This window comes from Sesamum indicum, linkage group LG13, assembly GCF_026168435.1.
Source record: "Sesamum indicum cultivar Baizhima isolate 11 linkage group LG13, ASM2616843v1, whole genome shotgun sequence".
NCBI classification, from domain to species: Eukaryota; Viridiplantae; Streptophyta; class Magnoliopsida; order Lamiales; family Pedaliaceae; genus Sesamum; species Sesamum indicum.
In genome coordinates this window covers 8,243,286-8,269,336 of record NC_142669.1, presented here as the reverse complement: position 1 = coordinate 8,269,336, position 26,051 = coordinate 8,243,286, and the positions used below count along the sequence as shown (strand labels likewise).

General features: G+C 37.3%; 6 protein-coding genes across 6 annotated transcripts; 4 read left to right on the top strand and 2 right to left on the bottom strand.

The window, feature by feature from the left end:
* The first annotated feature begins 1,977 nt into the window (after positions 1–1,977).
* On the top strand, positions 1,978–3,597 carry LOC105176595 (fasciclin-like arabinogalactan protein 1). Its single transcript, XM_011099456.3, has one exon. The coding sequence runs from the start codon at positions 2,153–2,155 to the stop codon at positions 3,401–3,403; it is 1,251 nt and encodes a 416-aa protein (XP_011097758.1). The 5' UTR covers positions 1,978–2,152; the 3' UTR covers positions 3,404–3,597.
* Positions 3,598–6,802: 3,205 nt separating this feature from the next.
* LOC105176594 (putative L-type lectin-domain containing receptor kinase S.7) lies at positions 6,803–9,400 on the top strand. Its single transcript, XM_011099455.3, has one exon. The coding sequence runs from the start codon at positions 6,975–6,977 to the stop codon at positions 8,994–8,996; it is 2,022 nt and encodes a 673-aa protein (XP_011097757.1). The 5' UTR covers positions 6,803–6,974; the 3' UTR covers positions 8,997–9,400.
* Positions 9,401–9,685: 285 nt separating this feature from the next.
* On the top strand, positions 9,686–10,948 carry LOC105176627 (early nodulin-like protein 6). Its single transcript, XM_011099500.3, has 2 exons — positions 9,686–10,142; positions 10,430–10,948. The coding sequence occupies exons 1-2, from the start codon at positions 9,938–9,940 to the stop codon at positions 10,825–10,827; spliced, it is 603 nt and encodes a 200-aa protein (XP_011097802.1). The 5' UTR covers positions 9,686–9,937; the 3' UTR covers positions 10,828–10,948.
* Positions 10,949–11,202: 254 nt separating this feature from the next.
* Positions 11,203–15,152, bottom strand: AHG2 (Polynucleotidyl transferase, ribonuclease H-like superfamily protein). Its single transcript, XM_011099454.3, has 7 exons — positions 14,669–15,152; positions 14,213–14,343; positions 13,542–13,870; positions 13,122–13,235; positions 12,666–12,792; positions 12,289–12,559; positions 11,203–12,189 (listed from the first exon to the last, which is right to left on the bottom strand). The coding sequence occupies exons 1-7, from the start codon at positions 15,034–15,036 to the stop codon at positions 11,352–11,354; spliced, it is 2,178 nt and encodes a 725-aa protein (XP_011097756.1). The 5' UTR covers positions 15,037–15,152; the 3' UTR covers positions 11,203–11,351.
* Positions 15,153–17,573: 2,421 nt separating this feature from the next.
* LOC105176591 (protein NOI4) lies at positions 17,574–20,311 on the top strand. The gene is made up of 3 exons (XM_011099453.3): positions 17,574–17,732; positions 19,446–19,628; positions 20,053–20,311. The coding sequence occupies exons 1-3, from the start codon at positions 17,727–17,729 to the stop codon at positions 20,074–20,076; spliced, it is 213 nt and encodes a 70-aa protein (XP_011097755.1). The 5' UTR covers positions 17,574–17,726; the 3' UTR covers positions 20,077–20,311.
* A 400-nt stretch (positions 20,312–20,711) lies between these two features.
* Positions 20,712–24,215, bottom strand: CSLE1 (cellulose synthase like E1). Its single transcript, XM_011099451.3, has 8 exons — positions 23,863–24,215; positions 23,326–23,644; positions 23,101–23,241; positions 22,825–22,956; positions 22,375–22,587; positions 22,068–22,292; positions 21,628–21,975; positions 20,712–21,542 (listed from the first exon to the last, which is right to left on the bottom strand). Exons 1-8 carry the CDS (start codon positions 24,123–24,125, stop codon positions 20,991–20,993), a joined length of 2,193 nt encoding a protein of 730 aa, XP_011097753.1. The 5' UTR covers positions 24,126–24,215; the 3' UTR covers positions 20,712–20,990.
* Positions 24,216–26,051: the final 1,836 nt, after the last annotated feature.

Here is a 26,051-nt window from a genome sequence, read left to right as displayed (position 1 = left end):
TATAATCGACAAGCTAAGAAGGAGGGAACCTCGCCCACAGCTGGCCATCCCTCCTCAATCGAATCCCTAAATCAGCAATTATGCTTTATCTCGTTGATCATTGGCCTTGCTTATGATTAGTAATGTGTATAAAGAGGTAATACAATTGGGAAAGAGGACACAAGCTGCAATCCATGAATCCATGAGAGAAACTTGCAGCTCTTTTGACACCCCCAAAGTAAAACGAGCTATCTCATGCGAGAAAGAATACAAAGCCTACAGGCTTCGGATGATAATAGAGAAGTAAGAAGTTGGCTGTCTAGATAAAATTACCAAAGGAGGCCTACCATGATATAGCCTAAGTTGTCCCAAAGCGCATAAGGTATACAAATTTGAACATTGAGATGTTAATTTATTTTTTTTCAAGTTTTAACCCAAAAAATTTGTAGAAAGTTAGATAAATCTTGTTTACTTCACTAAACTCAATTTTTTTTACTCGTATCAATATACTATTATTTATGTTAATATATTAGAAATTTTATAATATATTAAAAATCGATAAATAATCTTATATCGAACATTTTTAAAAAAAGAAACAACAGATAATAATCGTAAAGAAAGGAAAAGAGAGAAGTGGAGTACTGCACCAGATGACCAAATCGTAACCGCCGCGAAGGAAAGAACCTCGTAGAGATGAGATCATGCGTGCTAACGCACCCCCCGACAACCACGTGGCGCCGTGATTGGAGGAAGGGAGTTGGTCTGGGCCCACTCCCCCCCCCCCCCCACCCCAACTGCTTCTCAGCTTTCATACCCCACATTTTCCAGATACTACCCAACTACCATCCCCTTTTTGAGTGCAGTTAATAAATAAATATTTATATGTTTTTATTGTCTATTGAATATATATATATATATAAGAAATAATCAATTATATGATAACACACTACTTATAAAAAATAATTGATCACACAATAAATATACTTAACTACGACAACAAGACCTTACTTAATCGGTCTCATAAACGTACGTATGTCTACTTCTGTAATAATTTTTTATTTTTTTATTTTATTTTAAATGTATTTATTAATTTGAATTATTGATGTATTAAATTAGCATTTAAATTTGAATAGATTGAATAATGTAATAAATCATATATTAGTATATAAAATATCTTTTAGTGTAGTAGAATTTGCTTCGAACAATAATTTTTGAAATTTTTGTATTTTTTGGCATTGGTTATTCATTACTAATCTTAATTACTTGTGTATATATTATGAAGGCATACTTACACTTTCATCTCTTGAGGTTCAATGAAATTACATATAACTTCATTATTGTCTTCGAAGTTTGCTTTTGTTTAATAAATAAATCTCTTTGTTAATCAAAATTTATCAAATTTTCTTATATTAATAAAAAAAATTAAATAAAAATTCACTTTTACCCCTTATTGATTTATGATGAACTTATTACATATCAAATAAATCTTTTTAAGATTAAATTATCTTTATATATTTTCACACATTAAAGAATATGAGAAGTTATATCTTCACCGTTATAAAGACAATTCATATCAATTAATTCAATAAATTTTGACTAAAAAATAAATTTATTTGTTAAACAAAGCAAATATTAGGAATACTAACTATAATTTTAAAATTACGAAAATTTAAATATAATTACACAAAATTTTTAGGAATGTGAGTGTAATTATCCCTATTTTTAATTTAAAAATGGAAAATGTGGGAAATATTTTCAATTTATTTGGGAAGAGAATAAATTAGTTATTACGGGTGGTGCAATGCAATCTGGGGCATGATTTTCTGCAGGAATGATGCTCAAACCACGTGATGTGTTGGGACGCTTTTACTTTTTCCACTTTCTCTGAAATCTTCAGTTGCAAGAAGAGGGAAGGAAAGTCGCTGGATGTTAAAACCGCGCTTCTTATTATTTATTATGTCTTCAAAAATCGCATGTTGTCATGATCAACCTTAATAACATCATTAATCAATCAGACTCCAGACACCCTATCCTGAATTATTGTCCTAATCTGGTTGGAATCAGCTGTAGTTAACCCCAATTTCCCACTCATTTCTATAAACTCCCACTTCACTCTTTAGCAGTCCAAGAACCAGAGCCAGAACCATACCTAAATCTTTCCCCGCTACTCACAATGCAGCTCAGCCGCGCTGCCGCCGCATCTGTGGTGGTTTTATGTATCTCTCTGTTTCTCCTTCCCTCAACTTCCGACGCCCACAATATTACCCGCATTCTCGCCAAGTTTCCTGAGTTCTCCACATTTAACCACTATTTAACAGTGACGCAGCTCGCGCCGGAGATCAACCGACGAGAAACAATTACAGTTTGCGCCGTGGACAATGCCGGAATGGCGGATCTACTCTCGAAGCACCTAACGCTTGGCGCACTCAAGAACGTGCTTTCGCTCCACGTTCTCCTCGACTACTTCGACGCTAAGAAGCTTCACGAGATCACCGACGGCACCGCCCTCGCCGCCACCATGTTCCAGGCCACCGGCTCTGCCACGGGGTCCTCCGGCTTCGTCAATATCACTGATCTCAAGGGTGGAAAGGTCGGGTTCTCTCCCGAGGACAATGGCGGGGTTGTTTCCGCCACTTTCGTCAAGACTGTCCAGGCCATACCCTACAACATCTCCGTCATTCAGATCTCCACCATCTTGCCGTCACCTGAAGCCGAGGCGCCGGCCCCCGGGCCGAGCCAGATGAATCTCACCGCTCTCATGTCAGCGCATGGCTGCAAGGTCTTCGCCGAGACGCTGTTGGCTAATCCGGCGGAACAAACGTTTGAGGACAACATTGAGAGCGGATTAACCATATTCTGCCCCGGAGACGACGCAATGAAGGGTTTTATGCCCAAATACAAGAATTTGAGCGCAGCAGGTAAACAATCGCTGCTCGAATATCATGGAATACCGATTTATCAATCACTCTCTGGTTTGAGATCGAGCAACGGATTAACGAACACCTTAGCCACCGACGGCGCCAACAAGTACGATTTCACGGTGCAGAACGACGGAACAGACGTGACGATTAAGACGAAAATCGCGACGGCAAAGATTATTAATACTTTGATTGACGTGCAGCCATTGGCGATATACGAATTGAACAAGGTTTTATTGCCAAAGGAGCTGTTCTCAGCTCTTGCTCCCACTCCCTCTCCTGCTCCGGCACCAGCCCCGACTCCTGAAGCCGATGCAGAGTCTCCGAAGCCGTCGACGAAGCACAAATCGCCGCCGGCACCGGCTGCTCCATCTGACTCGCCAGCGGATGCTCCCGACGGAGACGTGGCGGATCAGACTGCGGATGGTAACGGCGCATTCAGGTTTAACGGTGGAAGATTTGGTGCTGTAATTTTGAGTCTTTGGTTTCTATTTTTGCACTTGTGATTTTAGTATTTTACTTTCTAGGTTTGATTTTTATTTTTTTCCTTTTTCTTTTAGGCTCTTTTTGTGAAATAATTAATGCCCGATGGTGTTGGTTATTCAGTTTCTTTTTTTTTTTTTTTTTATATCCCTATTAGAATTTTTAGGACTTTTGTAATTTTATTTATTTTTAAATTACGTGAAATTTCGATCCAAAATATAGTCATCAGTCTTAATTTCGCAAATTAAACAAATTCAGCTTTTTTTTACAATTTTTCTTGTTCCCATGGAATTCATTTAAGGGTAAATTAAAAAGAGTCCCCCTAATATTTGACATAAATACGAATATCCTTTCATCATTTAAAAAATTACAAATACCATATAATATTTAATAAAATTGTGTAATCTTTGAATTGAGGTATTGAATTGTTAGTTTTGTCATGTATCCGACTTTTGGGTATCCATCTTTAACGAAAACCCAATTTTATCAAATTTGTGTCAAGTACCAAAATACAGTATCGGATAAAATTCAATATCTAACGGAAAAAATCGCCCCACGCCCACCCCTTCACAATCTTATTATAAAACCTCATTCGGGTTATATGTCTGATAAGACTGCATTTATCTATTCAAACTTATTTATAAGACCTCAACCCATGTTTGGTCTTGTGGGAGGCGCAATGAATAGTGTGTTGCGTAGCCTCAGCACACGGTGTGTTTATGAGGGGTGGACTTTATGTCACATGGCTTGCATGCTACCACCTTCTTTCTCATTTCTCTCCACATTAATTGTTCCGGCTTCCTAGGTTTATTATTCTCATTTTTGTTTTTCGTATTATAATTTAATTTAACTCTATTCTTTTAAGTTTTTGAAGAAAAAAACTACGAATCAACACCGTATAAGTACTGATTCGAGACAAGATATTCGACGACTCGGCAGTGACATAGTAGCCTTATGAAGTGAAGGCCAACTCAATTAACTTGATTTGGATAAATAAAATTCACCTGCGTACTCAATATTAAACTTATCGAGATAGCCCATAATTAAAACCCTCTAGTACTAAAATTGGTAGACGTTCGACATTATAGGGGTTGTATGATCTTGGTGTAATAAATATATACCTGAAAATTTGTTCAACTGGGTAACAGTTGAATTGGGTATGAATCCAGGGTTGAGAAGTCAGATGGGAGCAACCAGATTCTCTGAAAAATAATATATTTCTGGAGTATTTTTGGATACTCGTGTTTTTGCAAAGGACAAATTTATCTGGTTATTTTTACTATTTTTTCTTATCAAATATCAATATAAAAGTGTAATAAAAAATCTGAACGAAGTGGACTAATATTATTAATGTTTGGAGCAAACATTGCATCGTGAGTAATGAATAATAATAAATCACATTTAGTGTTTCTAATAGTTCCTAGAACTTTGTTCCGTATTATGCTCTTTGACGGATTTTAAAAATTTCAAATGTCTTGGTATTAATTAAATTTAAATTTTATTATAATAATAAAAAAATTATAATTCAGAATAAAATGTTAATGATCTAAAGTCTTGATATAACATGGAATATTCATATAAATTCCAAAAAATATTACTGTAGATTAAAAATTCATAATTTCAAATTTTTCGACGAAAATTAAGGTCATTTAAGTTTGGGCCTGGGCTTTTAATGTCCAAGCTTCAGGGCTTAAACAATTAGGCCCAGAAAACTTGTGGGCTTAGGCATGGGCCTAAAGTATCCAAATCATAGTTGGGTAGGAGCCTTTCCATATTATGATAGTGCCGACCAGAGTCGCCCCTCGATCGACCTGTTATCGATAGGGATTTTCTATCATATTTTAGTGTCACATACAGAAGGGCTGATTCCGCGTTCCTCCGGTTCATTACAACTAATCTAACAAGAAATCGAGGTTTGTTTGTGAATATATGAATAGTATACGATGCACTCGATCGATATGTGTGTGCAAAAACATCTAATAATTATAAACAATTAATCTTTAATTGATAGAGTTGGAGGGATATTTCAATATAATTATTAAAAAATATTAAAATTAAGAAATGGAATTAATTAAAAAATAAACATAAATATTGTAAAGTTGGTAGGAGATGAGTATTGTCTTTTATAATTGGGGAGAGAGAGGAGAGTGAAATGTTTGGTTAAATGGCAACGGCTACATGACATGTGATTTCACTTTGTATTTATTTTTTTATTAATAATGGATTCATATTTAAATACATTATGGAAAGTTTAACCCTTTCTTCACATGAAATTCAGTGTCTTTGCATTATTATTCTCTTCATTTCCCCAAAGTTAGAGAGAGAGATTGAGTGGGGTGGGAGCATGTGGACTGGTCAAATGTTGGAATGCTGGTTTTTCTATTGTACAACGGCTTCTTTTCATGTTTTTTATCTTATTTTCTAACAGGGTGGACCCCATTTACTACCACTCATGCTTTCTCAATCATACACTTCTCACATATATTTCTTGACAAATTCTTTGTCTTTTTATTGTTTTGATTTCTTTTTTGGTGTTAATTATTTCAAACATACATATGTTATATTAAATATTAAAATGAGGATCCAAGTCTAACAGCATAATAGAGTAATCATATAATAAATGAATTATGCTCGATCAACATAGGATATAACGAGGGTAGAGCTACTAAAAATTCCCATAAAAAATGAACTTGTTCTCAGAGAATTTAGGAATAACATAACTTGACAGATGTTCGTGTCCCTTTTACAGGGTCGGGTTCAATTTGACAATTCGAAACAACAACCATCAATGCTAAAATCATCAAGACACAACCAGCTTGACAGATAATCAATTAATACATCAAGTTCTGACTCACAACCCAATCATATTTCCTAAAGCATTGAACGATTTTTAGTTGGGATGACATAACGCATATGTTACAAGCCAATTTATTTTTTCGGGGACCGAGAACTTGTCATAACATACCCCATTTCAATCACCTGACTCTGCCTCACTCAATGCACTTCATCCATCACAGCTCGAACTAGCGACATGAACTGTTATCCAATACAAGTTAAAATTATATTGAATAATTTCATTAGAAATATCAATTAAGTCCAATAAAGAGGAGAAGGGAGAAATATAAATACAAGAAGACAATAATATGATTAAGTTGGTGAAATACTTTATTCCTTAGGAGGAGCCATTTAGTGCTAAAAGGGATTATAACACATACATTCATATCCATACCAATAATGCAGAGTTATACGGTGTCGTTTAAAGCATGACCCCACCCCCCAACTCCCCTCCAAAATAATCCACTGCCTATATTACCGTTATATAAAGTCCATCATTCTCTGTTCTTCTTTCGTTCTTTTATTTTTCCTCAATTGTTTTTACTCTTCAAAGAACCGACCACGCTCCCATTCTTCTTAACCGTTTAAATCCCATTTTCCCACCTAAAGATACCCCCCACCCCCACCCCCACCCCCACCCCCCAAAGAAACTGAGAAACTCTTATCCTCTCCTCTTTTTCATGAATTCAAGAACTTCCACGATCTCTCAACTTTACATCTTTTCTTGAGAAATCCCACGTACAAGTGTAATCACACGGTATGAATCCAAGAAAGCTTCTTGTTTTCTTGATCATCTGCAGCCTTTCTTGCGGCCCGTCACTGGTATCTTCAAATAATGTGAATCTTGAGTTTCAGTTCTTTAATCTACGCAATCTGACTCTTCTTGGCGACTCGTATCTCCGGAATGGCGTCGTGGGGCTCACCAGGGACCTGGAAGTCCCGTCCTCGAGCTCTGGTTCGATTATCTACAACTACCCTATTGCTTTCTTTGATCCTGAAACCAATGTCACGGCTTCTTTCTCTACAAGATTTGCTTTTTCCATTGACAACATCAATCCCACGTCGTTTGGTGATGGGCTGACGTTTTTCCTGTCCCCCAATAACCAGACGTTGGGAAGTCCAGGTGGATTCTTGGGCCTTGTGAACTCCTCGCAGTTGACCAAGAACAGGTTCATTGCGGTTGAGTTTGATACGAAGTTGGATTTGGACTTCAATGATCCTGATGGGAACCACGTGGGGTTGGATATTGACAGCCTTATCTCGGTCAAGACTGCCAATCCAATGCTGCGGGCCATCAATTTGAAGAGTGGGAATCTGATTACTGCCTGGATTGATTACTCGAATGAGAGGAAGAAGGTGGAAGTGTTCTTGAGCTACTCAAGTTTCAAGCCGGATGAGCCACTCTTGACTGTGGATATTGACCTCTCTGATTACTTGAAGGAGTTCATGTTTGCAGGATTCTCAGCTTCTACTGAGGGTAGCACGGAGCTGCATCATATTCAGAATTGGAGCTTTCAGACTACGGGGTTTCGGCCCGTGAGGCCAAGAATTCATTCTCACAATGTCTCTGATAGCTCTGTGCCTCTACGGCCACCACCGATCCCCGTTTCTGATTCAGGGAATAGGCATCACAAGAGGATCGGGTTGGCACTTGGGATTGGCTGTCCTGCTTTCTTTTGTGCAGTTCTTGTGGTGTTTGGTTGGGTTTCTGTCAAGAAATGGAGGGGTATCAGAACAGATAAAAGCTTGAAAGCAGAGCTTGTGACAGGGCCAAGGGAGTTTAATTACAAAGAACTTAAGTCAGCCACAAAAGGGTTTCACCAAAGCAGGATTCTTGGGCATGGAGCCTTTGGCACCGTGTACAAGGCCTTTTTCGTTGATTTGGGTACAATTTCTGCTGTCAAAAGATCAAAGCATAGTCATGAAGGTAAAAGTGAGTTCCTTTCTGAATTGTCGATTATAGCTTGTTTGAGGCACAAAAATTTAGTTCAGCTCCAAGGTTGGTGTGTTGAAAAAGGTGAATTGTTGCTTGTCTATGAGTTTATGCCTAACGGGAGCCTTGATAAGGTGCTATACCAAGATTCCGAAAGTGGTAAGACTCTGAAATGGTCGTATAGATATAATATTGCTGTTGGGCTGGCCTCTGCTTTGACCTATTTACATCAAGAATGTGAGCAGCAAGTGATCCACAGAGACATAAAAACTAGTAACATAATGCTGGATGGGAGCTACAACGCAAGATTAGGCGATTTTGGATTAGCGAGGCTTATGGATCACGACAAGAGCCCTGTTTCGACTCTCACTGCTGGAACTATGGGATATCTTGCTCCTGAATACCTTCAATATGGTAAAGCAACTGAGAAAACAGACGTTTTCAGTTACGGTGTCGTTATACTCGAACTGGCCTGTGGGAGAAGGCCGATTGAGAGAGAAGAAGAAAGCCAGAAAACAGTGAACCTTGTCGATTGGGTGTGGAAGTTGTATTCTGAGGGAAAGATAGTAGCAGCAGCAGATGAACGAATGACCGGTGAGTTTGACGAGGCCGGGATGAAGAAACTGCTGCTTGTAGGCCTTAGCTGTGCCAATCCAGACAGTTCAGAAAGGCCCTCCATGAGGAGAGTTCTCCAAATCCTCAACAATGAGGCGGAGCCTGTGGTCGTCCCAAAGGTGAAACCCAGTCTTACTTTCTCCAACAGTCTCCCTCTAAGTATAAACGAAATCTTTTCAGATGGTGAAGATTGTGGATCACCTAAGTCTCAGCTGGACATCAGAGTTGATTGAAGGAATTTACTATTATGACATTCTTTTATTTGTTCAATAAGTAGAGATTCTAGTAGGCGTTTGAGTATTTTCGATTGTTGTTACATGGCTGTCGAACAGCTAGAGCTTTTGATGCCACTCAGTTTAGGCCTTGTTGTGTTTTATGATTGTTGTATACAATGACTGTTGAATAGCTAGAGTTCAATGCCATTTTTCATTGAACTACTGCCCATCTGCTGGAATTTGAATATAGAAAGATCTGCATGATCAGATTTCAGCAGCCCAACCTAAATGATAGACTCAGCTGGTTTATCTCTCAGTTGATGCCTGCTTCCGTCTTTAGCGTCATTATGTCCAATAACTGAATAACTATGTGAGAACAAGAAGCCTGTCGACTTACACATTGAAACTTCGATTTTCCTTCTTGTTTCTGCACTTGTTTTACTCTGTTTCAAAATTTTCCACACACCAAACATGCAACTCAACTATATCGGATTCGGATACTGTCTGAAACTCATAAACACAAAAACACACCGTCACACACACACAAGAGAAGGTGATCAAGTGGTGCAAATGTTTGGTTTACAGCTGAGGCAAAAGGCAGCATTGATGACAGAAGAGAGAGCACAATCCCACAAAAAGGAACAGACCCTTTGGGCCTCAACCATATCTCTGAATTTTGAGTTATATTTGCAAGGAACTTAAGAGTTAAGACACTGTCATGGCCCAACCCAACAGCTAAATTACCGCCAAAATCCAAAGTTTGACTGCTTCCAACGTTTCAGAAATGGAAGACCTCACGTCAGCTTAACTGATGATGCCCACTTCCCACTCTTCTCTCTCCCACTCTATTGCCACCTAACTAAAACTTACTCAAGAATCTGCTCTATATATACACACACTCATGCACAGTCTGCTGTCAAAGAGAGAGAATTCATCACTCCTACACTTGTATCTCTACAATGGCTTCTGCAGCAGCTGCCTCAAAACACTTCAACAATGTGTTCTTCTCCGCTGTTCTTGCAGCCGCCATGGGGCCAGTGCTCATCTCTGGCTTCCAGTTTCAGGTTGGAGAAGTGAGAGGGTGGACGATACCAACCGGAAAGGAGCCGGAGACATATAATGAATGGGCTGCCAAGAACAGATTCCATATTGGAGATACACTTTGTAAGTTTACAAACTCATAACTTCATGCCCCCTATGTTTATATTTATATCTGAAGGATGTCAGTGTGATGACAAGGGGTGCTTGTATAATTAGTTGAAAACTATGTGCGATTTTTCTGTATTGATCATAGTTGATGGAGTATAAATGTAACTATCTATAGTTAGAAATGACCACATGTGCATTTATATTCAAGAGAATGTCCCTAGTTGATAAATGCTATCTATGTTTCCTACAATCCCTATCTAATGTGTTGATTTTCATGTACTGAACTTGTGTTCCTTCATCAGATTTCAAGTACCAAAAGGACTCAGTTCTGGTAGTGACCTCTGCTGATTACTCAAAATGCAGCACATCAAATCCCATTTCCAAGTATGAAGATGGAAACACGGTTTTTCAGTTGGATCGACCTGGGTTCTTCTACTTCATCAGTGGGCAGCCTGGTCACTGCAAGTTAGGGCAGAGGGTTATAGTTCGTGTGATGCATCCGTCCGAAGTTGAGGCTCCGGAGCTCGCACCATCACCGGGCAGTGATGGAGGACCGGTTGGAGATAGCGGCTGGGAATCATATGATTGGGGCACGTTGGGTGTTAATTCCACCACAAAGCTCTTTGTTGTTTCCTACTTTATAACTGCTTTTGTGGGCCTTTTTGTCGTGCTCTATATTTCCGTGTTGGATTTTAGCTAGGAATTTGGATCATTGTTTAGTTATACTTAGATTATGTTACTTTTGGCGTTTGGTTCTTGACATTTTTGCTTGTAATTGGTTTGATGTTGGGTTTTTCTAATTTTGATGATTTTATGTTGAATATGAATTGTTACATTATCTGTTTTTACAGTGCAAGTTCACTATATACAGGTGGTATATATAGATTTGAATACATTGGGTGTACTGAGAAATCTGTCAGGCCTCGGACAGACATGTTCTAACTTTTAAGTTTCTCAACAACCTATTCAGAACTGGTTTATGAACATTGCATGAAAACCACAACATAACCAAATTAAATGGGAATGGAAAGCACTATCCAATGAAATGTTTGAGTTGGTGTGACTCTTTGAACCATGCTGGTAACGTTTTCCCCTTTGTCGAAAATTTTATCTTTTCAATTGCATCTGTTATTCCGGTCCTGGTCAACCCAATAACAAAGGATTGCTGTCATTTCAGAAGAGAATATGAAGAAATAAGCACAGGCCGTAAAGCAGATTTTCACTCTATTTGCTCATCTGAGCTTCAGAGGGATAAAAAGAATCTACAAGTTCATCAGTTGGAAAATGGCAGCTTGACTGAGTATCAGACACACTAGTTCCAGGGCTTGTCTTTCCTTGGTCTTGACAAATGGGAATAGCATTTATTTTGCGTTCTTTCTCACACGTCTCATCATCCTGGTTTTCAGACCCAATAGCTTGTTCTACCAGTCTGGTGTTCCAGTTGATTCCAACTGCCTTAGCCTGATCCGTGAATAGCAGTTCTGATACCGGCGAACTGCAGATCTCTTTGTATGTCTCATAGCTGGCAGCACGCACACATCCAGATTCGAAGATTCTTGATAGAGGATGCAAAACTGAGATTGGGTCATTATCTCGTCCTAAGGTATCCTTCAATATAAGAAAGTCGGACACCAGTTCTGCTTTGCTGAATTGAACGAGTGCTGCAGTTTCATCCAAATGGTAGATTGAAGTAATAGAGCCTCTCCCAAAAACTTGACAAAAACAATCTTTAATATCTTTTCCTCTAAGCTTTGACGGCAGTCCCCATAATAAAATCATATTTGAAAACACAATCTTTGGATGATGGCGCTTGACACTAGTAGAACCCAACGATTCAGCTGCACCCTTTCCTGTTTTCAGATCAATGATGTCTCCATTCACCCAGCTGAGATATAAATGATTGATATACTTTTGGAGCTTCTCATTGTGTACCAAATCTACCGCTGCTGCATGCGAGCTAAAATCAATTCCTAAATGGAGGCATGCCTGAGAAAAGACGCACCCTGTCATAAAAGCATCGTATCCAGCTTCATGCTTCGCTCCAGAGTTCCAATTTGGAAACCTAAGCACAAGTATTTCACTTGTTACTAAAAAGAGGTTAGATCAAACAGACTACCATGAAGCTGTAAATTTTTAATTTGAAGAGCATGGGAAAACAAACCTCTGATCATCCACTTCAACTTCCACTATAACACGTGGTTTACCTGCCAAAACAGTGCTTGAGCTACTTGGAGCAATAGGTCGACAGAGTAAGCCAAATGCTTTGGAAAGTGATGTGCCGCCTTTCCCAACGATACGCAGTAATGCATCATCTAAGTTTAGCAGCACCTTAGTATCAATTACATGTGGGAAGTATGTTTGAAAAGCTGAGACGAATTCTTCAGCAGTCGAGGGAAGAGGGGCAATGAACTTGTTGTAAACATGTGCAAGATCTGAGCCGAGTGTTAAAAAAGTAAGTGTCAGAAAAGAAGCGAGACTTTGAAAGTGATAATTAGAAGAATGTCAGTATGGAACTCAATAGTTAATACACTTTTGTACCAAGGAAACAATTATGACCAACAATCAATTTTCTCTCCGAGGAAAGCAGATCAATAACTTGTCGAAACCCAATTGCAGCTTTAATCTTAGTTTCTGCTTCTTTCCTCTGACAAGCTTTAACCTCCCTCTACACGATTCAACCGTCAATGAGATCATGTCCTCATGATGTGCAATTAAAAAAATGCAGGAAGATCATGCACGCTGATTTTTGTAGCATTTGTTTGTTTTATAGAAGGTTGTTTTGATATTGCGTTGCAATTGCAATGTTCAGATGCATTGTATGTAAAAAGTGGATGCTCAAATATCGTAGAAGTGATAATAAACTAGTGGAACTTTATGGTAAAAGAACAAAGGTATTTAACATTCATGATGAGAAAGAAAATGGCTGGTGAAATATGTCAAATAAAAACAAGAAAAATAATAGAAGCGTCTATATAAGTTTGCATTTGGCCTCACCATCAGGGATTCCCTGTCTGTTGTGGAATCCGTATAGACTATCAACGGTTGCCGGCTGGAAGTTTCACCAGTCACGTAGACATAAGCAAGATCTTGGAAGTGCTTTTCGGTGATCTAGGTTTGTAGACAACACATTAGTATTATACTGCGTTTAAGAGACAAATTATCTAGCGTAGGAGCATGTCATTCAAGTAGATCAAGTTAATATCAGCTTTGTGGGTCTGAAGATACAAAAATAAGAAGAAAACATTTATCAAAATGCAAGATGAACCCTGCACGATTATATACACGCATTACAGACTGAATTAACTATCAGTATTCCATGAAGACACTTTTTGATCTAACCGACACTAACTATATGTAAGAGATGCTAAATCTCAAGACAGTGGAAAAGTCACGGAAAGGGGTAAAATGTGATACCAGCTTAATCAATCTCAGCTGGCGCGAAGTCAAGCCATTCACTACAAGGGCTGGATGCATGTGGAAGAAAGTTGTCTGAAATTTCTGACTCATTCCATTCAAGTTCCCCTGAATTTCATGTCCCCCACCTCCCTCTCGTAATAGTCCAGCCCGCCATTCACTGACCATGTTCTTCATTCTCTCAGCAAACAGAATATCTGCCATACTAATCAGCTGTGTCTCCACACCATTCCTGAAGTTAGATGATGCATTAGAGCTATCATCCTTGTATAATGAGTCTAATCGTCTCAATGCTTCCTCCTCTTGGCTTCTGGATAAATAAGATATTCCTGAGATTATTTTGAGAGTGTAAAATCTCCAAATAGAAGCAAAAGAAGACACCAGGTAGCAATCTGCAATGTTAGGACACTTGGAGTATGGTAATCAAATTCTCGAGAAGTAGCCATAAAAACAGCAACTTTCCTTGTTACAAGAGTCTCCACACATGCACATGAGTGTTAAGGGAATCTAGAACAATTCTAGGAAGTACAACTAGATTTGATTCCAAACTCTAGAACTCAAACTACAAATGGGTGACGGCAGGACTAACCAATGCAGTTAGATAATTTGACCAACAAAACTTCCATCACTTGTAAATATACAATCAATGAATGGTAAAACCTAAAGTTCACCTTCATAAACACATGCATTGAAATCAAACTGATATTTCGCCAAGAACTCCAACGAGCTTGTCTGGCACAGGAACTCATAAGATAAGCCATCACCTACAATCTCCTGCCTTGGAAATATATAGAAGTTGTGCCTGTAAAAACAGCAAAAAGTAGCTGATTCACTATTCCCTCGATTAAAAAGCAATTCAAACAAGTCCCCAATCTACTTCACTTGCATCAATTTCGTAGTGCACTACCGAAAACATAATTCAACGGCCCAAAAAACAAAGGATTCAATTTTTTCTTTATCAATTCCAATTGAAGCAAAGAAACAACATAATCTAGCTCAAAAATAAGAGCAGAAATCCCCCCACCCCCCGGTGCGCCCCAAAAGGGAAAAAAAAAATTGAACACAAGATTGCCAGCTTTTTATATTTGATATTTTCAAAATTTATTCACAGAAACACACAAGCTTACGGATGGGCAACAAAGGAGCGGCTATGTGGGTCCCATCGGAAGGGACAGACGCCGAACTGAACGACAGCAAATTTCTCGGCGGAGTCTTTAATCTTCAAATACTGGATGTCGGATCGATCAAACTCGAAGGACTCACGCCACGGCGCGCTGGTCACCCCCGTCATCTCCAAGTCGACCGCCACGAAATCTGCTTCTCTCACATGGTGCCGCAGCTCGGCCAGCGCCGGCTCAAAGTTCGACTTCGTCACATTCTTCAGCGCCACGTCGGCACCCGAAGGCTGAGAAGCTGAGGAGCACAAGGAGCGGGTGAGCAATGAGGTCCTATTTCGGGTTCGGGTGAGGGCCCGAACCAGGTAACTTCTCTTCATTGTGTGCGCTTTCTCATTTTAGGGCTACTCCGTTGTTACTGCTAAGCGAAGAACCCTCCCGGCCCGGCCAAGCGATTACGTGTCACGTCAATGAAGCAGTAGCACGAAAATTTGGTGCCGTCGAACTGGACACAATTTCTAAAAGACACCTAAAATTCCCGGCCCAAATAAACTTCATCTTAAGGCCCATGGCCGGCCCAATAAGGTTCTTTTTGTTAATATTTCTTTTTTTTTTAATTAGTTAGAGTGGATAATTACATTAAACTATTTCTTACATTAATATTTTAATAAATTGATCAGTAGATCCATTTAGTGAGTACATCAATAAAATCTTAAATTTATAATAAATACATATTTTTATGGGATTTGAATTATAATTTTGTACTTATTTATAATATTTCAACTTTAAACACTAGATGAAAATCATTACTCGATTTGACCATCGAAAAGTTGTCGAAAATTTATACGTACCTTCCAAATTGAATATTCGGGTATTTTAAATGCTTCACCATTAGTTTGATATTCACGTTCAGTTTCGACCTAATGACTTGTAGACCATTATCTAATTTGACCATTGAAGAGTTATCGTTGAGGTCAGCTCCAGCACCTTTGATGTGTGTTCGTGATCTCGGACTTATTTCCCAAGAACTCATTGAGACTAACATCTTGTAGACCATGATATTCATCAATATTATTCCCAACTATCATTTGATACGAAGACGGTAGTACTGAACTTGTCCCAACATCAATTATACAGTTCAACTCAAACTGTTCGAATCTTTTATTATTAGATTAGGATTAATTACACATAGACCTCTATCTGAAAATGAAAAAATATACTTTACCTAAAAAAAGTTTTGAAATTACACTTACACTCTCTTTGAAAATTCTTCGTTTACACCTAACCCCCTCCGTTAGGATTTGAATGAGAAATGCTGACGTTGGGAGAAAAAAAATTACATATATTTTTAATTTTTCTCTCATTTAATATTTTCGTGTATATTTTTATACTTATAAAGGGATAAAAATAATATATATATATAAAGCGCGGTTCATATTATTATACTTTTTTTTCTTTCAAATACAAAATTATTAAATTAGAATGTTAAATAAGGGGTAAAATCAAAAAATTATATAATTTCGTTTTGCTAGCATCAGCATTTTTTTGTTCAAACCCTGACAAAAGAAAGTTAGGTATAAATAATGATTTTTTAGAAGTGATGTAAGTATAAATTTAAAAGTTTTTTAAGAAAAAATATTATTTTATATTTTTAAAGGAGATTTAAATATAATTAACCTATAAAATTATATTATGTTTGCATCGTATTATAAACACGCTTTGTATATACGAAATTAACGTCAAATGTACATATTTAAAATTATTATTTGATAATAAAAAAATCGAAAACGCAAGAACTGGGAGGGAAATGAATAGCGTGTGGGAAGCAGTGTGATGAGGTTGCGCCTAGGGAGGAAGACCGGTCGGTGATCTTGTCGTGGAAGCTTGCTATTTCTCATCTGGATTGCGCCTTTTAAGACAAACAGCAGACGAACATGTCGATGGATCATCGCTTCACACAATCCGGCAATACTATAAGCGCATGTTGTTTGTCCTATCATTGTCTGTCCTAAAATTTGATGATTTCGTTCACCTAAGTTTGTATCTATATAAATTATTAATAGTGAGGTTACATACGACATCGTTATTATTATGTGTTTATTCAGTATTTTGCAATTTATTTGAGTACACATTCATATAGACGATGTCGAATTTCCTCTGCCCTTTTTCTTTTTTTCTTTTTTTTATCTGATTAAAAATGATCAATTATATCATATGATATATCAGAATATATCATATATAGTACATACGTAATTTTTTTTTCATGAGTTTATATGGTGTTATTGCCACCAATGCTTTCCCATTTGATTTACCACATAAAAAGAATAATTAAAAGAATCGAATTTGGCACTCTTTTTATTTATTATTTTCTTAAGAAAATATAGAATATAAATACATACTTATAATTTAAAATACTCTTTGAAATTTTAGGTAAAACATTACAAAAATAATTATGGGTGTGCAATCGATTTTAGATTTATAGAGTCGTACCGTATTAAACTTTCAGTATAGCAAAATGACTTACTTAATACCAAATCGAATAGTAAAAAATAAAAAAATTTAATTTGGTTCAGAATATTACGGAAATTATCGAGATTTCTTATCCCAATTTGTTATTTAATATTAATATCTATTTATTTATTATGAATTATATGTAATTTATATTTGAAAAAAAATCAATGTTTACTTTGGTGTAATGAATGGATACCAAAATTTAATTTCGATTATACATATCAAAATTTTGGTTTCGATCAAGAAATCGAACTATGAAGAGCACTAAAAATAATGGAATCAAAGATGAATTTCCAATTTAAAATAATATAAAATAAAAAACGAGGATTGGAAAAAATGATGATTATTAGAGTGGGTGAGGCGACTGGTGCAGTGGTGTACGCTTATTCCGTATTTATACGACTACTATATACTGGGTAGCATCTAAGACGCATACCTCCGTATACAGCTAGTTAACACTCAACCCGAATTTCCTTCTCTCTCTTTGTCTCCCTCATTCTCTCTCTATATTCTCCGTCTCGACTCAGTTCTGCATAGTGATATCTCTTCCTGAGGATTCATGTCGGTATGTGATTCGATTGTAGTTGTTGTTGTTGTTGAATCCGATAGGATGGATTCTGGCAGATTTAGATTTTGCTTTGCATATGTATTCCCGTGAAGATGTTTAATTTTGTATCGTGGTTTGATGGTTTCGTTGATCGCTTTTTCCTGTTGTGGAGCGATGGTGTCTGGAGTTGGTTTGAGGTTGCCTTTGTTGTTTGATGTCGGGGATTAGATGCTGGCTGTTGTGTAATTGGGGTTTCATGAGCTGTAGTTAAATTAAATGGCGATGTTTAGTTACGAGAGGAATTGAATTAAAATTAACTTTTCGTCTTATATACTGTGCCGAAGGGAAACCGAAAATTGAAAAGCAAATTAATGAGCAGGTGAAATACTTCTCATCTTCGTCTTCTTTATTTGCTATGTAGTGGATGTAGTTTCTCTTTTTTGCTCTTTTTATAATCGAGATTTTTAGCTGATAAAGTTGTTCTGCCTTTTAATCATCCTGATTGTATTTTCCTAATTTGTGTGTGTATTGTCAAAAATCTGATTTGACTTTCGTATGATCGGTTCTCTTTACCTGTATTTTGTGAAGTTGGTATGCTGTAGTGGACAGTTATCAGTTAGAGGTCAAGAAGAACAATGGATCAGAAGTAAAAGTTAGTTTTCTATTGCTTTCTGTTTCACTGATTAATGGAGAAAGATATTCTCTGTTGATTTCTAATATTCTTTTGTTGTTGTGGCCAATGGACCTTGGGAACCTATATAACTTGTCGTCACTGAGGCACAATCAATTGAACAATTATCGATTGGGTTCTTTATGGGGAAATGGATATTTGGTCTATATGGTCTATACATCAATGAAATTGTAAACTTGTTGCTGGTATCAACTTATGACCTGGGTGAACTTGATTCAAGATTTGAAAGCTGAGTTGCTTTATCATGATGCCTCCAGAGTTAGATTTCTTAATTTCTCATAAAGGTTATTATGAAGTTCATATGATTTTAGATTTCATCATAAACTTTTTGTTGCATTGGATTGCATAGCATACTGAAGTATTGATAACATCCATAAAATGAGCCTAGTTATTCATGCTTATGGTGTTACACTGACATGGTTATGTATTTATTTCAAGATTGCGCTCTTATTTAATAGATCATTTATTTTAATTTCATGCTTCTGTATAGATGTTTCCATCTATGGCATTAATAATTGCTAAATTGTACTAATGTAACTGAAAGAAACTAAAACTAATGCTACATAATTCTCAGATACTCTTGTATGCTATTCCAGCTACAGGGGTACACAGATTCCATAGTTTCACCTTTTGTGTTGTCAAACTACCAAGCCTAGTAATATCCTTGTTTGGGTTGCATCTAGTCCGACCTTTCCTGTTGACTGGTGATACGATATTGCTGAATGATATCCTAGTTTGGTTGTATCTAGCTCAGCCTTTTTTGTTAATTGATATGATGATATTTCTGCCACACTGGTGGTTTTATTTCCATGTCATCATCCATTCATCTTTTTTCACATTACAGGTTGATCAGTATTAGAATTTAATCTTTCATCTTTCCTTCTTCCCCGGTGCTATTTCTTCTCTTGGTTTTGAACATCTAAAAATAGTAACTTACACTTTTGAAACCTTAGTTAGACTTTCAGTTAATCTGGGCCTTCAGCATCTTCATGCATCTTCTATTAAAGTTCTAAGAACTTTTTGCCTATACCTTTTTGCAGGAGAAGGGTCGGCCGTTGCCAAAATTTGGTGAATGGGATGTTAATGATCCGGCTTCAGCAGAGGGATTTACCGTAATATTTAACAAGGCCAGAGATGAGAAGAAGACAGGTGGGAAGCCAGATTCTCCTACAAAGGTGGATTCAAGTACAAAGCAAGCAGAGGAACCTTTAAAACCCCAGGGTGTAAGTTGTTCCTGAATTAAATATTCTACATATCTGCATATGGGATGGATATAGCTTAATATATCTATTCTGGAAGACCTATTGCCTGCACTTTGATACGTAATTCCTTTCATTGTTGATTCAGATATATAGGAAACATTTGAGCGTCCACTGTTGAAATTTCATTTAAAGAGTGATATAATGGAAAAGGACATTGATCTTTACAGTCTTATGAGTGTTTTTGTATCAATTGTTTTTGTTGATTTATTTTGAAAAATCACCAAGCATATATATGCTCCCTAAGTTTTTATTACATTTTTGTGATATTGAAAAAGTTGACAGCCCATACATAGATAATTAAACATGGCCCTTTGCAGACCTCCATTAGTTTTGATTTGATCTGCTCTTAACTGCCGAAAACTGATAAATTTTTGTCGATTTGCAGAAAAAATGGTTTTGCTGCATGTAGAGCCCAGGCGTGGATCTGTCACCAAGTTTATGTGTAAAAGATTATATACTGCGTATTTATAAAAAGCTTAGAAAATGTCTCTGAGTCGGGCTGCAGGTGGTATCAGGCACTGCAGCATTCCATTTTGTGTACTGTAAAATTGAGTTGGTTGGCAAAAGAGGGAGAAAACTTGAGTATGATTGATGTATGCTGTTTTGTGAATAAAGATCAATCCAGGTTTATGATTGTTGCTTTTTGTGTGACCTGTAAAGCATTATGCGTCTCCTGTTAATCACCGTTTGCTGATTTATTTGTTTCAGTGAAGCAGTTTATCTGTCTTTCTTCTCCACTAAGGAGTTTACAGTTGTCTTTGGAAGTTAATTACATATGTTCTTTCGACAACGTTGGGTTAACGAACCTCTTGGCAGATAATATTCTTGTAAAGCAGCCCTTGGTGCAAAAATTGTGCTTAATGATACTTACAATTGGCATACGATATCGGTTTGGCTATTGTGACTGGGATCACTTGATATCGGTTTGGCTATTGTGACTGAGATGTGATATCGTTTTGGCTATTGTGACTGAGATCATTTGATATCGGTTTGGCTATTGTGACTGAGATCACTTATTATGCAACGACAAGAACGATGAGGAAATCTAGGAAATGAGGACTGCACTTGATTCATGCTCCAAAGGGGAAAATTATAGTATGAAATTTCATGCTTTGCATTTGCATCTACTGATGGTACATATTTCTACCCAGATTTCCACTCATAATCAATCTGTTCTATCTTAAATAATCTAAATCAAGAAGTAGCTGTCTTTCACACCATGCATTCTGATCCTCTAGCAAAGCTAATCCAACAATTCCAGCTTTTAGTGAGACTCTGTTTAGCCCTGAGTTACAAGCTCCGCCACGTATCCTGACATAATTTTCACAAGAAAGCATAGCAACTGCACAACAAAAGAGCCACCAAAATGGATTTAAGTGTGACAGAGCTTGGCATCCTGCCCTTATCCTTTCGAAAGAATGCTGCACTGTACAGTGGCAAATTGATCAAAACCAGAGTTCCACATAGAAGGATCTGCAAAACCATAGTTTCATTAACAGATTGAAGCCCCCCAGCCCGGATCACTTTCATAACCATCAGAGCTAAACAAAACAGATTGAACATTGCCAGTGATGACAGTAAGGTAAACATTGGGGAAACGGCTCCAAACTCCATCTTCTCTTGCTTGTACCTCTGTGACACGTCCTTATCAGACACTTTGGCCGAGATGACGAACCCTGAATCAGAATACCCCACCAACTTCAACAAGGTGTCCACCGCTGCAAAGAGATAAGAGCTTGTTCTTTTGTAGAGCCACATTCTTTGCCCGTTCCACCAGCCTAACACCGTCCCTCCAGACCAGAGATACTCAGCAAGACTGCATGCATGCTCACCGATGATGACATACACAAATGGAAGAACCCAGAAGCTTGAGACCTGCAAATTTTTCACAAATATACAATTTTTCCTTGATAACAAGAAATCTTAGCATCTTCATATTAAATATAGATATGGGTGGCACCTGCGGGAACAAGGGATCGCCTTTGAGTAGATAAACAGAAGGTATGATGGAGTAGTACAGTGTAGCAAAGCAATTGGGAGACCATAAGCAATAAACACAATATCCCATTATGAGGCCAAAATTTATCCTGCCTAGTCCTTTCCACACCGGACTGTGCTTTGACAGAAAAATCTGCAAGTCTCCTTCTGACCATCTCTTGTGTTGTACTAGTGTTTGATCGAGGGTTGTCCCGGCTACACCTAAGAAACCCTTTCTTTCTGGATTGAAATACACGGATTTCCACCCTCGGCATTGGATTGACAGCCCGGTGATCACGTCTTCAACCGGGCAACCATACTTTAACCCCATCTGCATATAAAGGAAACAACCGTCTCAATGTATAATACATGTGTAGTGTTCACAACAGAAGTGTGTTTGAGAAATGGGAGAAAGAGAGCAACCTCCTTTCCCCATTGAGTGTTTTTCTCGAACTTGCAGCTTGCTAGTTCTTTTACTCTTTCTTCCAATTCAGCCGCAGTCTCTCCCTTTCTTGGAACAGTACTTTGCTTCCAGTCAAACAGGGATCCTTTTGTAAACTTTCTTCCACATAGAGTGTCCCTTCTGTGAAAACAGCCAGTTCCAATATACATAGGCCCTCCACAGCCATCCAAACCGTGAAATTCGATCTGCAATTCCAGACGAATTATTCAAGAAACGAGCAAAAGGAGGTATAGTGCGGTCAAGGAAGTCATGCATGATGAGAGTCACCTGGTTTATTACTCTCATTGAGCCTCCATAAAGGTCATTCTTGGTAAGGTTATGAAAATTCTGCGGAAACTGCACAAAGGCAACATCATGGCCCTTCTCTTCATCCAAGAAGAAGCAGAGTGCATCTCTAATCGATTCTGAGTTATTCGAGTACATATCACAATCGACATTTAGAATTATAGGTCCATTGCTGATCTCTGATGACACCCTTATCTGCATAAATTCAGCAGCAAAATTACAACCCTTTGAGTATAATTTGTTGTCTGAAGAATTGTGCTTGGCTTGACGGTGAGTAATATCGCAAGACGATAAATGCTGCAGTAAGATGCTTGTCTATAAACCAGAAACAGCCATCTGATACTCAGAGAGCATTAAGTTCATCTACCCCTTAGACTGAATTCATACGAGCATTAAGTTTCTGTGATTTTAACTAGAAGAATTAGCACACACCAATGCATTCATAGCTCCGGCTTTGAAGTTGTGAAAATGTTGGGACCGTTTCTCCCGAGCCAAATACACCAAAGTTGGCAGCCTACACCCTTCACTATCCTTAGCTTCTACATCTCTTCCATCAATCAGTATCTGATAAATACAAAAACAGAATACCAAAATATCACGTAATATATTTTTTCAAGAACATGGATCGACTAAGTAAAATTTTCTTCAGAAATGATGCTTTTTCAAGAATTCATATAGAAATCAGGCTGTCTATGTATGTTCACTTACCTGCAGTATGGTGTCATGATCTCTTCTCGACGAAAATGAATCCCACTTGGAAAATCCTCTGTGTTCCAAGAGTGCACTTTTGGGGATCTTTCCAAGTTTCGCTGCAAGTTCAATCCTATCCTCCATGCCTTGGTACAATCTCTGCACAGCCAGATCATAAACATAATTTGCTTAGCCTTAATGTTCAAAGTATACTACTACTAGTAGTAGTAGACTATCCAATACCTTGACTGAAGCCAAATGTTGAGCCTGAATTGCTTCCAACTCGTCAGAAACCGGCCTAAAATGAGCTTCCGGTGAACGTGGCTCAACTGCAAATCTCTTGCAATATGGTATCCAATGCTTAGCAAAATGGGAGGCCTCCAAGAGGGCATAGAACGTGAGGTCCGAGCCAGCATCATCCGAGAGATACACAGCTAGTTTATCCGGAGGGTAATCATACGCCAACACGGATAAGACAGTATTGATTACCATCATTGGTGGCTCTATCGTAGGATCAGCTGTACAGACGAAAACGTCTACTCCAGGCAAATCATTCTCGTACCTGTTTCATCACCATTAATTCGACAACCATTTGAAACACAGACAATACAAAAAGACTAATAGCTCTAAACATCATATATCAAGCTAATTGTTGCATCCCGACCTAGCTCTGCTACCAACTTAAAACCATATACCGTCAACAACCTACGTAATGATCAAGTAAAATAACTCATCTCTCGATAAACAAACAGACAAACATGCGAACAAGAGTGGGGAAACCTTTGTGAGAGCCTGTCTTTGAAGTTTTGGCGATACACGCGGTTCCAACGATGAGCCTGAGTGAGGATCCAGTAAAAGCCAAACCACAGTTCTGCAGCAAACATTCCAATCCAAACAAACCTCCCATGTTCAGTAACATGAGTTGCTCTGTAGATCCAAATCAGAACAATTCCCACAAACATGGAAGCTGCAAAGAGCTTGTAAATCAAGCTGCCCTTTACTTTCTTGGTCTCAAAAAGTGGAGCATGGGAAGTATTTGCCATATTAGATCAGTAATCAGATGTTCTTTCCACTCCCTCCAAATTCTTGTACATACATATAGATAGACAGTTTCAGTAATAAATGGCTGCAGTTTCTTGTCAGCAATTATTAATAAAGCTCTAAATAGAGATGGGCAATCTTCAGTAGAAATGGTCCCATTTGGTAGACTAATTATTACCCACTGTTGAAATCATGAAAAACAATTATCCGAATCACATTGGATCGAATCAAATTAATTATAAAGTAATATATGATTTAATCACTTTTTATGAATTATGCACCAATCACACAATAAGTGTATTACACTTAGCAATGTAATTATATTTACTAGTCACTTTCCCATAAAAATGCTTTGCTGCGTATGCAAGTGGGAATTGAAATGACTTAAAAATTCGGCCATCTTGAAAATTAGAGCCTTGCAAGAAAGATGTTATCTTTTCTTCCTTTTCATCCATATATCAATCTTCACCCCACCCCACACACCCCACCCCAGCCCCCGGGAGTGACTGCTTCAGAGTTCAATTTCTTGAGGAAAATGAGGCAAAAACATCTTCAAAATATCTTGCAGTAATAATAAAGTGTAAGAGAAAGTCATAAGTACTAATAAAAGTTGGAATTATTTAAAAAAAAAAAAATATTAAAGTAGGAGTATTTGAAAAAACTTCTTCAGTATTTATAATTTTATTAATAAATTACAGAAATTGGTACAGAGCTACATACAATTTTTAGATTAAATCAAATTAATTTAAACATTTCAATAGTAGAAGCTGTAAAACAAAACTCTCTTTCCAATTTATGTTCGACAATAAGCTGACAAATGCTTATAGTAGTTAATAGTCGTGTATGTCAGTTAACTGTATCTCTTTCGAACATTCTCATTTTTAACTTAATGCTTTTGAAACAACATAACTTTTGCGATATGAAGTCTGATCCTACATTATATCCGAACTCAACGATCGACAATATAATTTAAAAATAATTTTAGCACGACTCCATCCTAAACAATCTCGAATATTAAAAACAAACAAAATCATATAAATTTATTTTGTAATTATTTATATATACATATTTTGTCCCACACCGAATCAAATCCTAAAAAGAGTGAATGTTTGAATTTTGTGGCAAAAGGAGGAAGTCCAAGGTGGGCGGTTGGCGAATTGACTAAGCAGTCAAGTTTGGGTTCGGCCTTAACCCTTCATCCATACGCAATAATGACGTTGTTCTTTATAAATACATCCTTTGATATTATAAATATAATTATAATTTCTTTTTCTGATATTTAATATAATTATATGTATATATTCTGTGATTTAAAAAATTATATCTAGCACTCAGATTTGCTAAGTTTATTCGATAGTCAAAATCCACTGAATTTGTTGATATTAATTAGAAAAAAATTGAAGAAAACTAATTTTTCCCCTCGATTGATTTATTACTGACTTATTGCAGGTCAAATAATTTTTTTCCAACTAAATTACCCTTATAACGGTGAAGATATACCTGCTCACATGCATTAAAGCATGGAGACGTATGAGGGTAATTTGGTCATACAAAAATTTATTTGACATGCAATAAATCAGTAATAACTCAATTGAGGGGTAAATAGAGATATTTTATTTAATTTTTTTATTAATATCAGTAAATTCGGTGAATTTTGATTAATTGAGGGACTTATTTGTCATACGAAAGCAAACCACATGGAGTTTACGTGTAATTACACCAAACCTCAGGGGAGTGTAATTATCTCTTATAATTATATTTTCTATTCAAAGGTTAAAGTTTGCACAAACATCTTTGAAAAAACATTACAATAGCACTTTCTCATAAGCGTACTTGTAATTTTTCAAATATAGAGGATATATGTGTATTTTGACATAAATTCAAGAACTGTCGATGTAATTAACCAATAATCTTATCCAGATTAATGG

Coding starts and splice junctions, on each gene's coding strand:
- LOC105176595 (XM_011099456.3), top strand. CDS start 2,153: ATGCAGCTCAGCCGCGCTGCCGCCGCATCTGTGGTGGTTTTATGTATC.
- LOC105176594 (XM_011099455.3), top strand. CDS start 6,975: ATGAATCCAAGAAAGCTTCTTGTTTTCTTGATCATCTGCAGCCTTTCT.
- LOC105176627 (XM_011099500.3), top strand. CDS start 9,938: ATGGCTTCTGCAGCAGCTGCCTCAAAACACTTCAACAATGTGTTCTTC. Junction 10,143..10,429: donor CCATATTGGAGATACACTTT/GTAAGTTTACAA, acceptor TTCCTTCATCAG/ATTTCAAGTACCAAAAGGAC.
- AHG2 (XM_011099454.3), bottom strand. CDS start 15,036: ATGAAGAGAAGTTACCTGGTTCGGGCCCTCACCCGAACCCGAAATAGG. Junction 14,344..14,668: donor CGCTCCTTTGTTGCCCATCC/GTAAGCTTGTGT, acceptor CTGTTTTTACAG/GCACAACTTCTATATATTTC. Junction 12,560..12,665: donor TGGTCATAATTGTTTCCTTG/GTACAAAAGTGT, acceptor CACTCGGCTCAG/ATCTTGCACATGTTTACAAC.
- LOC105176591 (XM_011099453.3), top strand. Junction 19,629..20,052: donor AACCTTTAAAACCCCAGGGT/GTAAGTTGTTCC, acceptor GTCGATTTGCAG/AAAAAATGGTTTTGCTGCAT.
- CSLE1 (XM_011099451.3), bottom strand. CDS start 24,125: ATGGCAAATACTTCCCATGCTCCACTTTTTGAGACCAAGAAAGTAAAG. Junction 23,242..23,325: donor AACATTTGGCTTCAGTCAAG/GTATTGGATAGT, acceptor CTGGCTGTGCAG/AGATTGTACCAAGGCATGGA. Junction 22,293..22,374: donor CAATGAGAGTAATAAACCAG/GTGACTCTCATC, acceptor CTGGAATTGCAG/ATCGAATTTCACGGTTTGGA.